The sequence below is a fragment of the Columba livia genome, chromosome 11, assembly GCF_036013475.1.
Source record: "Columba livia isolate bColLiv1 breed racing homer chromosome 11, bColLiv1.pat.W.v2, whole genome shotgun sequence".
In the NCBI taxonomy this organism is placed as follows: Eukaryota; Metazoa; Chordata; class Aves; order Columbiformes; family Columbidae; genus Columba; species Columba livia.
The window spans coordinates 13,229,395-13,240,133 of NC_088612.1; the positions used below are offsets into that span (position 1 = coordinate 13,229,395).

The 10,739-nt window shown below is 61.1% G+C and overlaps 1 protein-coding gene across 2 annotated transcripts; it reads right to left on the minus strand.

Moving 5' to 3' along the window:
* Positions 1-570: 570 nt before the first annotated feature.
* On the minus strand, positions 571-8,515 carry AP3S2 (adaptor related protein complex 3 subunit sigma 2). Of its 2 annotated transcripts, none has more exons than XM_065076945.1 (6): positions 7,906-8,515; positions 7,626-7,717; positions 7,406-7,517; positions 5,099-5,170; positions 1,749-1,859; positions 571-1,270 (listed from the first exon to the last, which is right to left on the minus strand). In XM_065076945.1, the coding sequence occupies exons 1-6, from the start codon at positions 7,972-7,974 to the stop codon at positions 1,142-1,144; spliced, it is 585 nt and encodes a 194-aa protein (XP_064933017.1). In that variant the 5' UTR covers positions 7,975-8,515; the 3' UTR covers positions 571-1,141. The 2 variants fall into 2 exon arrangements, with proteins under 2 accessions (XP_064933017.1, XP_064933018.1); XM_065076946.1 differs by having other exon boundaries at positions 1,749-1,856; positions 7,906-8,511.
* Positions 8,516-10,739: the final 2,224 nt, after the last annotated feature.

Here is a 10,739-nt window from a genome sequence, read left to right on the forward strand (position 1 = left end):
GAGGGGAGGGGGCTCCACGGCTGGTGGCCAGATGGAGCCATGGTGGGGCCCAGGGCAAAAGCTCAAGGAGCTCCACAGTCCAGGGACCTCACTGCCTGGCCATCCTGTCACCATGCTCACTCAGACCCCTCCAGAACCTGCCCCCTGCACCCAGGGCTTCGGAGACCCCAGCCCCACAGCCCCCACATGCGCCGCCATGCCATACACAGCTGCCGTGAGCACAGAGAAGGGATGCTCAGTGGCAGGAATGCAGGAGATCTGGCAGGGGGACAGTGGGCACCCGCAGGCTACAGACTGGTGACCCTGCCCTGAAAGGCCCAGAGCAGGGAACATTGCTGTCACAGCCCAAGCGGGGCCATCGCGCTCCCTCCTGCCTGCCTGGGGAGGGCAGAGTGCAGGTAGGGAACTGCCCCAGAGCCCACACTGAGCAGCTGCAGGACCTCGCCATTTCCCACCCCTATGCAGCAGCCTGGGCTCCAGCCCCACCAGCTGAGAGCCCCACTGTGCAGTGTCCCCCAGCCCCTCCCAGTGGTCCCCCCCAGGGCCGGGTCAGCAGCACCCACAGCAGACTCAAGTTCAGACCATGGTTTATTAGGACACAGGGACCCACCAGCCTGGTCCCTGCCTGGCTCTGAGCTCGCAGCAGCTCGCACGAGCAGCCCCAGCCCTGTGGGTCCTCCCCCCAGCCTGGGGTGTCAGAGCCGGGGCAGGCGCAGGGACGCAGGGCACGGGACAGCCCAGCCCCGGGAGGCTGAGGAGTGGACAAGCCACTGCTCCACCGAGAGCCACCAGCTACAGGTGCATTTCCACATTCCAAGAAGTGCTGGGAGAGGCAGGACCTGGCTCTTCCTCCCACAGCAAGGGGAGAGGCTGTGCACCCGGGGGGGGGGGGGGGGACAAAAGGCCACCAGAACAGAGCCCAGGCCCAAGGGGATGGCTAGGCAGGCAGCAGCACCGCGCTCCCGCTGAGCCCCGTTGCCCTTCCCACTGCTGCAGCCAGCCCGTCCCCCGCAGGAACCCCAGACCCACCGTGTGCCACAGGGACAAAGGCCTGGTGGGGTAGCCCCACAGAGCCCAGCGCCTGTCCCCAGCCAGCCCCGGCCATGGTCAGCAGGCGAGGGCAGCCCCCACTGAAGGACGTTCACATGAACTGCGACAGGTTGGGCACTTTGATGTTGATGTCTCCGATGTTGATGTTGCGGGGGATCTCAGGCAGGTTGATGTTCTTCACAGCCGACACGGCACGGGAAGGAGCAGCTGAGAGGCCTCCCTGCCAACAGGAGGGACAGTGACCAGAGACCCCAGTCCCCCACCCCACAGCATCCCTGCTCCCAGCTCAGCTCCACACTTTGCCACAGGAGCACCCCTGAACCGAGCCTGCCCCGGGCTGCTCTGCCCCCCGAGCCCCTGGCTGTGTTCCCCCGCACAGCTCAGGGGAGCAGCTCCCACACCCCTCCCAGCTCGCTGATGGACCCGGCCTATCAATAGCAGGACAGGGAGCATCGGGGACACCGTGATGTGTCCCTGCTGCATCTTCACAGCAGCACAAACAGGGGCAATAAACCTTTCCCTGCTTCGGGTTATTAACCTTGATGGAACAGCTATTTCCATGCTCAGGCTGCTCCCTATGCTCCCAAAACATCCCCAGCCCCCTCCCCAAGGACTCAGGCAGAGACTGGGGACACCCCGTACATGACACCCCAGAGAACCCAGGCCTCTGCGGGGACAGCTGGGGTATTGCCACTCACCTCCGCCTTCTCCAGCTTGCTCTGCGCTTCCACTTGCGCCACGATCTCGTTCATGTTGGTCTCCAGCACCATCCCGCCAATCACCACCTCCTGCAGGATGTGGTGGACCTGCTAGGGAACAGGAGCGGTGAACCCATGAACCCAGCCCCGTTCACCGCGCAGGAGCTGGGGAACCGCTTCGGGGCTGGAATTTCCCCAAAAGACCCAAAATCCAACCCCATCTCCGCCTCGGCCCACCAGCCCTGGCAGCAGGGGGCCACAGTCCTCAGTGCGGGGATCCAGCAGCCCCAGTTACTGCTTGTACCTCTGCTCTAGAGGACACCAGCCAGTGGGGCCAGGGCAAACGTCACCTGCCGGAGCCACCGTGCAGCCCCCGGAGAGCCCAGGTCACACACAGTGCTGGCCCAGCCTGGCCGGGCCATCTCGACACCTCCACTCAGCCCAACTTCTTCACTTTCTCTCAGGAAAGACGAGACTGCGACACACACACAAGAAGCGCCAAACTGCTGAGAGTCTGCTGGGGCCTGGGGCTGACACGGCGCAGCGAGCTGCTCCCTCCTGCAGCCCCAGCCGGGGGAAGCGACACCCCCAGAGTGGCATGGGAAGGGCCAGTCATGATTTGCAAAGCAGTAAAACACGGGCAGCCCTGTGCCAGGCTGTGCAGCACCCCCGGCCCTGCCGCCCAGCACCAGCTCCTGCCGCGTCAGCAGCTCCCAGCAACCACCCTGCACAGATAATGCGTTTATGGGTTTCTGGTTACTTCTGTGAAACAGGTTGTTACTAGAAGATGGTTAAGTTATTATATTGTTTTATGGCCTCATGAGGGCACGTTGAACTTGTAAACGCTGTGGGAAACGCTGCCAGGGCAATGCTGTGAAAAATAAAGCACGCCAGAGAATGTGCTGGAAACCCAGCTTTGTGTGTAGGGTGACCATGACATCTCGCAGGGCTCCCTGGTCCCATCCTGCTCTGACAGCAGCAGTGTGTGCAGGACCAGCACCACATGGGGATGCAGCACCGTCCTGGGACCCCGCAGCACTGGAACTGCTGTCACCGCTGTCCGCAGCGCAGCCCTGGACACCACACCAGCCACAGCTCCCACACCAGGGGAGTATCTAGGCTGCAGGAAACATTCTTCCTTCAAGATCTGGCTTCAGCCCAAGTTGGACCAAGACCAAGAGGGCAGAAATCCCAAGCAAGCTTTGTTTTGCAAAAAGAAACACAGCACTTCCCGAATGAACGATGTCCTCTCCAGGACCTTGCAGCTGCCCAGCAGAACTCACGTTCTCTGAGATACGAGGCACGAGCAGGGGCTGCAAGAGCCTCCTCTCAGCCCTCCTGGCTCCAGCCGCCCCTTGTGAAAGAGGGATCCCTGCAGCTCTTCCACAGCTGACAGCCCGACAGCACTGGTGTCACTGGTGCCTGAGAACCGCAGACTCAACAGCCCCATCCAGCTGCTCGCGGCAGGACCAGGGACCCGAAACCCGCAGCGACCCGAAACCCGCAGCAGCTCTGACTTCACAGACTCTGTGCTGCACACGAGCACAAGGTGCATCTTAAGGCAAGAACAGAAAATCCCAGGACCCAGACAAGGCTGCACCCAAATCCCAGCCAGAGCCCACTGGGGTCAGGGTGTTCACAGCCAGAGTCTCCGCTTGGCAAATTCCCACCTCCCGCTGACCTTGGCCTCGTTCCTCCTGTTCTCATCGGGAGGTCCCCGGCACTGCAGTCGCTGTGCCAGTGCAGGGGCAGCACCGTGCCCAGCTCGGCCCGCGGCACAGCTGAGTCCTGGGGCAGAGCCCCACGGGGGCATTGTGGCGCAGACAGCCCTGCCCTGGCAGCAAGGGGACAGAGCAGGGACAGCAGGACACCGCAGGGACAGCAGGACATCCTGGGGGTTGCAGCACGCCCCACAACACAGCCCAGCTCGTGGGAGCACCGGCACCCAACATGAGCACATCTGGGGAATAAATACATGGCAAACACGGAAAGAGAGAGGGAAGGACCAGCTGATAGTGGCCAAGGACTGAAGTCAAGGACGGGAAGCAGCAGGAGCGCAGGATGGGAAGCAAACCTACCAGAGAGCCTCGGGGTACCCGAGCCCAGGGGCTCCCCGGCCAGAACCCCTCCCGGCTCCCAGCCCACTGAACCCCTCAACTGGCAGGAGAGCTCAGAGCCGGGGCGACCCCGCTGCTGCTGGCAAACCCACCAGCAACAGGGGGATCTCCCCTTCCCCGGGGGCTGCAGGGATCACAGTCACACCACAGAACCAGTAACTGAGAGCATGTCCTGGCCCAGATGTGACCTGAGCGGCTGCCACTGCGCTCCCCACAGGTTCTTCTTCCTTCGACTTCCTCCTGCCTCTCCTTTTACCCACCTTGATAAGAATGCTTTGTTGATGAGATAATCAGTTGTAACGTTTCTGAAAGTTCACCACCAGGCAAATTATGAAATCAAATTGTTACTTAAGTGGTTGCTGGTACATCCAGCTGATCCAGAACGCCTTCTAAGAAGATTTGCTAACTGCATTTCTCTGCCAGAGTTCCTAAGTTGGAACTGCCAACCACAAGGGGACATTTTGCAACCTTATTTTTTCCCACTCCTCTTTTTGTTGGCATGCTTTGTCTTCAACAAAGCAAAAAACCCCTTATCAACAGCAACACAAGTCCAGCACTTAAGCCACACAAGTCAGCTGAGTCTCTCTCCAAGCTCAGTCCTGGCTATCATCTAGGAGATGATCAAAGAGAAATTTCCACCCAGAAACTCTGTCCAGCTAAAGAGGAAGCATTAAAGGCTGTGGCTCAAACTGTAGTTTACTAAACAATTTGTGTTCCAAACACTGCCATTGTTTCTCTTTTTTCCTGCAGCTCTAGTGAAACGTCCCCAGGACTCCCAAGAGGTCCCAGGGCAGAGAGGCAAACGCCTGGTGCGGCACGGCAGCCCACCCAGCTCCACCGCACCAGCTGGAGCGCCCCAGCATGGATCCCTGTCACTCAGCCGCACGGTCACCCAGCATTGGGGGCAGCCACCAGCCCACCCCATCACTATGCCGTGGCTGAGAGCAGACCCCGCAGCAGCAGGGTGAGCAGTGGGTGCCAGAGTCAGAGTCCCCATGGAGGGACGTCGCAGAGCCCAGCATCGCACCTCCTGGGGACAGGACTGAGCAGCTTGAGAAGACCCCACGCTGACAACTTCCCCACCCAGGATTCCATCCTCTCCACAAAAAGTGATCCTGAACACACCAACCGCCCCTCTGAAAAGCTCCTGAGCTGGAGGAGCACAGGCTGTGGAGGGCAGAGTGCAGGGGACAGTGGTGCTGGCCCGAGCAGCACACAGAGCCCACAACCCACCTTGTCCATGTGGAAGATGAGGTCCAGCTCGCAGACATTCTCAAAACACTTGTCCAGCGTCTCCACAAACACCTGGGGTGCAGGAGGGAAGGTCAGTGCAGGAGACCACGGTGAGATGCCTCCCACACAGCCCCACAGGCACAGAAACCTGCAGCCTCAACCACCCACTGTGACCTGGGCTGTGACTCCAGAGGGGACAAAACCTGCTCCGCAACCCCAGCTCCCTCCAGGCAGGGATGTTCTCAGGGCACACACAGGCAGCCCCAGGGCACCCAAACGTTTCTGGGGGAAATCCCAGGTGTGAGTGTCCTGATCCACTGCAATGCGGGAACAATGGCTGGTCACCATGTCTTGGGCAGGGCTGACCAAACAGCCTGAAAGGGGCCAAGCTTCAGGAATGGTGTGAGCACAGAGCAGGTGACTGAGCAGGGCAAGCGGCTCCTGCCAGCTCTCTGCTGACACTCACAGAATGTCCTGAGTTGGAATGAAGCCACAAGGATGATCAAGTCCAACTCCTTTCCCTGCATGTGACAACCCCAAAATTTACACTATGTGTCTGAGGGTGTTGTCTGGTCTCTTCTTGAACACTGGCTGTCAGCTGGATTTACCAAAGGTCCCATTACAAATCCACAGTTTTTGAACACAATTTTTTAGAACACAGTTTTTAAAATGCACTTGTAGTTTTGGGCCCTTCACACCAAGAAAGCCCTTGAGGTGCTGGGGTGAGTCGAGAGAAGGGAATGGAGCTGGGGAAGGGGCTGGAGCACAAGTGTGATGGGAGCGGCTGAGGGACCTGGGGGTTCAGCTGGAGAACAGGAGCTGAGGGGAGACCTTCTGATCTCTGAACTGCCTGAAAGGAGCTTGGAGCCGGGGGGGTCGGGCTCTGCTCCCCAGGAACAAACGCCAGGATGTAAGGAAACAGCCTCAAGTTACGCCAGGGGAGGCTGAGGTTGGATCTGGGGAAAAATTTCTTCCCCAAAGGGCTGTGGTGCATTGGAACAGGCTGCCCAGGGCAGTGGTGGAGTCACCATCCCTGGAGGGGTTCAACAGATGCAGAGATAAGGCTCTTAAGGACACAGTTTAGTGGTGGCCTTGGCAGTGCTAGGTTAACACTTTGTTTGCAGAAGACACCAAACTGAGCAGGGAGGTGGGCACATCAGAAGGGACAGACACCCCACCAGAACAGCCACCTGCAGGAAGGACCAGACAGACTGGAAGAGCGGGTGACAAGAATCTTGTGAAGTTCAGCAAGAACACATGTAAGGTCCTGCACCTGGGAAAACACAACCCAGGAGTGCAGCATAGGCTGGGATCTGGACAGCTCTGGGGAAGGGACTTGGGGGACAAGCAGCTCCACGAGCAACCAGGGTGCTGCTGCTGTGGGAAAAGTCAAGGGGAAACTGGGCTGCAGCAGCAAGGGCATCCACAGAGAAAGGGCATTATCCCACTCTGCTCAGTGCTTGTCAGGCCACAGCTGGAATTTTGTGCTCAGTTTTGGTCCCTGCTGTGCAAAACAGATGTGGATGGGCTGAAGAGGGGACAGGGAAGGGCCACAGAGATGATCCAATGATGGGGCAGCTGCAATGTGAGGAAAGGCTGAGAGACCTGGGCTTGTTCAGCCTTGAGACAGCAGACCTCAGCATCATGTTCGGTATTTCAAGGGTGGCTACAAAGAAGCTGGAGACTCCCTTTGTACAAGGAGTCACGTGGAAAAGATGAGGGGTGATGGTACAAGTTACTGCTGGGGAGGCTCCAACTGGACACAAAAGCAAAATTGTTCACAACAAGAACAATCACCCATTGGAATAATCTCCCCAGGGAAGCTGTGGGTTCTCCAACATGAGACACTTTAGGACTCAGCTGGGCAGGGGGCTGGGCCAGCTTGGCCTAGACCAGGTTTGTGCCAAGGAAGGCTGGACCAGATGAAGCCCCTTCCCATCTCGTATTCTGCGGTTCCATGATTAACAGTTATACTCGGTAATCTTAAGGGTATTTTCCAACCTAAATGACTCTGTAATTCTGTTTTTTAAAGACATTAATTCAGATTGACTTCCCCTGCTCCTTCCAGGTGGAGGAGCTGTGCATCGGCTAACGCGCAGGCAGCTCCCACTCCCCATCGCCGCCCCGAGTCGCTCCTCAGCCACTGTCAGAAGAGCCAGTACAGAGATGCCACAGACACAACATGCACCCCAAAGGTGTGGGGCCGGGTCACCCAGCAAGGACTGCGCTTTGGGGGATGGTGCCCCCCCAGCAGCGCAGGGCTGAGCCAGCGGCCGCCCCCGGGCAGGAACCCCAGCACAGACCGACCTGGATGAGGTCCAGGATGCCCAGCTCACTCTCCGAGGAGTCCACACAGAACACGAAATACAGCGTGGCGTAGTGCCGGTATATCAGCTTGTAGTCCGAGCCACCAAACAGGCTGTGGAGACACAGGGAGAGATGAAGAGCTGCGGGGGGGCGAGGAGACAGCCCCGTGGGGGTCAAGGGCACAGCCCCACACAGACGCCGGTGGGAGGGCAGGAGTTACCTGCCGCACTCCAGGAAGTTGCAGATGTGGTCGTCCCGCTTCAGCACCAGGTGGAAAGTCTCTCGGATGATCTGCTGCTGGACCTCCTCCGCCTACCGGGGGGCAAGAGCAGGCACCCGTGGGTCCAGGGCCGCTGCTGTCCCCACTGCCCCGACGGACACCGTGCGCTGGCAGCACCGGTCCCCAGCACCAGGGCACAGCCGCGGGGATTAACCCGGCCACGGGACGCTCCGAGGGACCGGGCCCGGGCTCCCCCCTCCCCACCAGCCCCGCCCCGCACCAGGTGCTGGTAGAAGCGGACGAGCCGCGGCTTCCCGTGGTTGTTGAACACCAGGATGGCGTTGATCATCCCGGCGGCGGGCCGGGCCGGGCCGGGGGCACAACCTGGGCCGCCGCTGCCGCAGCCTCCGCGCAGGAAACCCCTCGCCCGCCCCGGAAACGCGGCGGCGGGCGGTGCTCGGGGCGGCCCCCGGGGCCCGGTGGGCTGAGCCCGGGCGGCAGCGCCGGGAAACCGTGCGGCCAGGAGCAGCCGGGACCCGGCCGCGGCCAACGCGCAGCGCCGGGGCTCGGGACCGGGGGAAGGGGCACGTTCAGAGCAGCCCTCGGGCGGTGTCCGGGCGCGGACGCAGCCGCTCTCCCACCGCCAAGGCCCGGAGCTCCCGGGGCCGGGCTGCTGCACCGGGGCCTGTGCCGCGCTCTCCGAGACAGCGACAGCCACCGAGGCAGGCAGGAGGTGCGGCAGACGTTCCTCGCGGCCCGCACCGGGGCAGGGCACGGGCAGGTCTGGAGCCGGGCTGCCGCTGTCCCTGCTGCTGGTCCTGCCCGCAATGCGCTGCCCGCACCCGCACCGACTCGGCCACCGCGCCCGCTACCCGCCTGCGCCGCCAGGGGGAGCTCCAGCCCCAGAGCGACGGCAGCCGCGCGGTGCCACACCGCAGCGGAACGCGAGGGCGTGCGCGCGGGAAGGCTCAGCGGCAGGCCACGCCCTCTCTTAAAGCGCCACCGCCTGTGTCGGCAGAGGCTCTTGTGCGGGGTTAAAGGCCGCCGGCAGGGCCTACAGTGCGGCCGGAGCAGAGCCTGGTCTGGCGGGGCTGCTGCCCCCGGCACCAGCAGGGCCGTTCTGGGGCTCTGACTGTCCTCCCTGCAGCCTCAGCTCCACTCCCTGATTGTTCCTGGGGAGCAGAGCCTGAGCCCCCATGGCTCCAACCTCCTTCCAGGCAGTTCAGAGATCAGAAGGTCTCCCCTCAGCTCCTGTTCTCCAGCTGAATCCCCCAGGTCCCTCAGCTGCTCCCATCACACTTGTGCTCCAGCCCCTGAGCTCCTGGGTCCCACCTCATCAGGCAGCTAGCAAGCTGCACCCTACATAAACTCCTGCTGCAGGGACACTGTGGAGGACAAGAGACACCAGACACACCAGGGTGGGGCCTCTGTTGAGTTGGGGGGGACTCACAGCCAGGACTGGGGTGGGACCCACGTGCACCACGGGATGAGGGGATCCGTGAGTGTCCAATCCGGAGCAGGGATTGGCTCGGCCTCCAATCTAGGGCAGGGATTGGCTTGGCCTCCAATCCAGGGTGGCGACTGGCTCCATCTCCAATCCAGGACAGTGACTGGCTCAGTTTCCAATCCCAGACAGCGATGGCTTGGCCTCCAGTCCAGGGCGGCGATTGGCTCAGCCTCCAATCCAGGGCGGCGATTGGCTCCATCTGCAATCCAGGACAGCGACCCGCTTGGTCTCCAATCCGGGGCAAGGATTGGCTTGGCCTCCAATCCGGTACAGCGGTTAGCTGGGTGTCCAATCAAGGACAGCGATTGGCTGGGCTTCAAATTGAGGATAGTAATTGGCTGGGCTTCCAATCAGAAACAGCGATTGGCTGGGTGTTCAATCCGGGACAGCGATTGGCTCGGTCTCCAATCCGGGGCAGAGATTCTCTGGGCGTCACCTCTGCCACCTCTGATTAGCTGAGACCTGTACACGCTTCCTGATCCTCTGCTGCAAGGCGCTGTGGGTGCTCCTGGCCCGTGGCGCTGATTGGCTGAGGCAGCTGCAGCCTCGTGTCTCCTCATTCTGATTGGCTGCAGTGTGCGGTCGGGGCTGTTCCACATGCTTCCCCCGGCCCCGGCCCCGCAACGGCCCTGGGACACCCGGGGCACCCACGGGAACTGGAGTGACTGTCCCTCCTCATCCTGGCTCATCAGCAGGTCTTTGCACAGGTGCCCAGCACAGCACCCGGGCTGCAAGCTGGGTAGAGAAAGGCTGGTTTGGGTGAAGGTTCCCCCAGCCAGGCCCTGGCTGGGGCAGCAGATGTGAGAGGTGCCGGGGCTACGGCCCAGCCGCCAGCATGCAATGGGCACAGGAGGCCAGAAGCACCTGCAGCTGGAATGGTGCGAGATCTGTTTTCACCCAAGAACACAACCCCCTGGAAAGGAGAATTGTGTCTGCCAGACAAAGAGCTGCGTTTCAGACAAACTGCGGTGACTGGTGTGCCCAGCTCCACCGGCTTCCACAGTGGTGGGAACCTCCTGACGCAGTGGCTGAATCTCAAACACCTCCATGAGGAGCAGACCCTCGTCCTCCTCTTGATGGGGGCAAGAGCTCCTTCCCCTGTCTGCGGCCATGAGACACTTGGCAGTTGCCAACCGCTCCCCTGACCACACCATGTTCTGGCCCTTGTCCCATTTGGGGACCTGCCACCTTCTGCCACCACAGCCCCATCCTGCCAGCCCCTGCAGGACCTCGGTGTCCCCTGCTGGTCGTAGCTTCCCTGGGGGGTTAAACAGCATCTCCCCACCACAAGGCCTTCAGATCCCTGGATCTTCCCAAGTTCTGCTCATCCCTTTCTTTTTGGGGAAGGGGGGCTGTGCCACCAGCTGGTTTAACATGACCCCTGTGAGGTTTCTGGGGAGGGCAGCAATGCCCAGCAGCCAACGGGGAACATGGGGTCCCATCACCCACCTTGTAGCCATGGCTCCTCGGGGCTGTGTGTCACCCCCCTGAGCATCCCTCTATGGGGTAAACTCCCTCAAAAAGAAGGGATAGTCATCCTCAGCATAAAATGAACCCTGAGGTTGGGGGACCTGGGTGGTCACCATGGAGGAGATGCTGCATGGGGC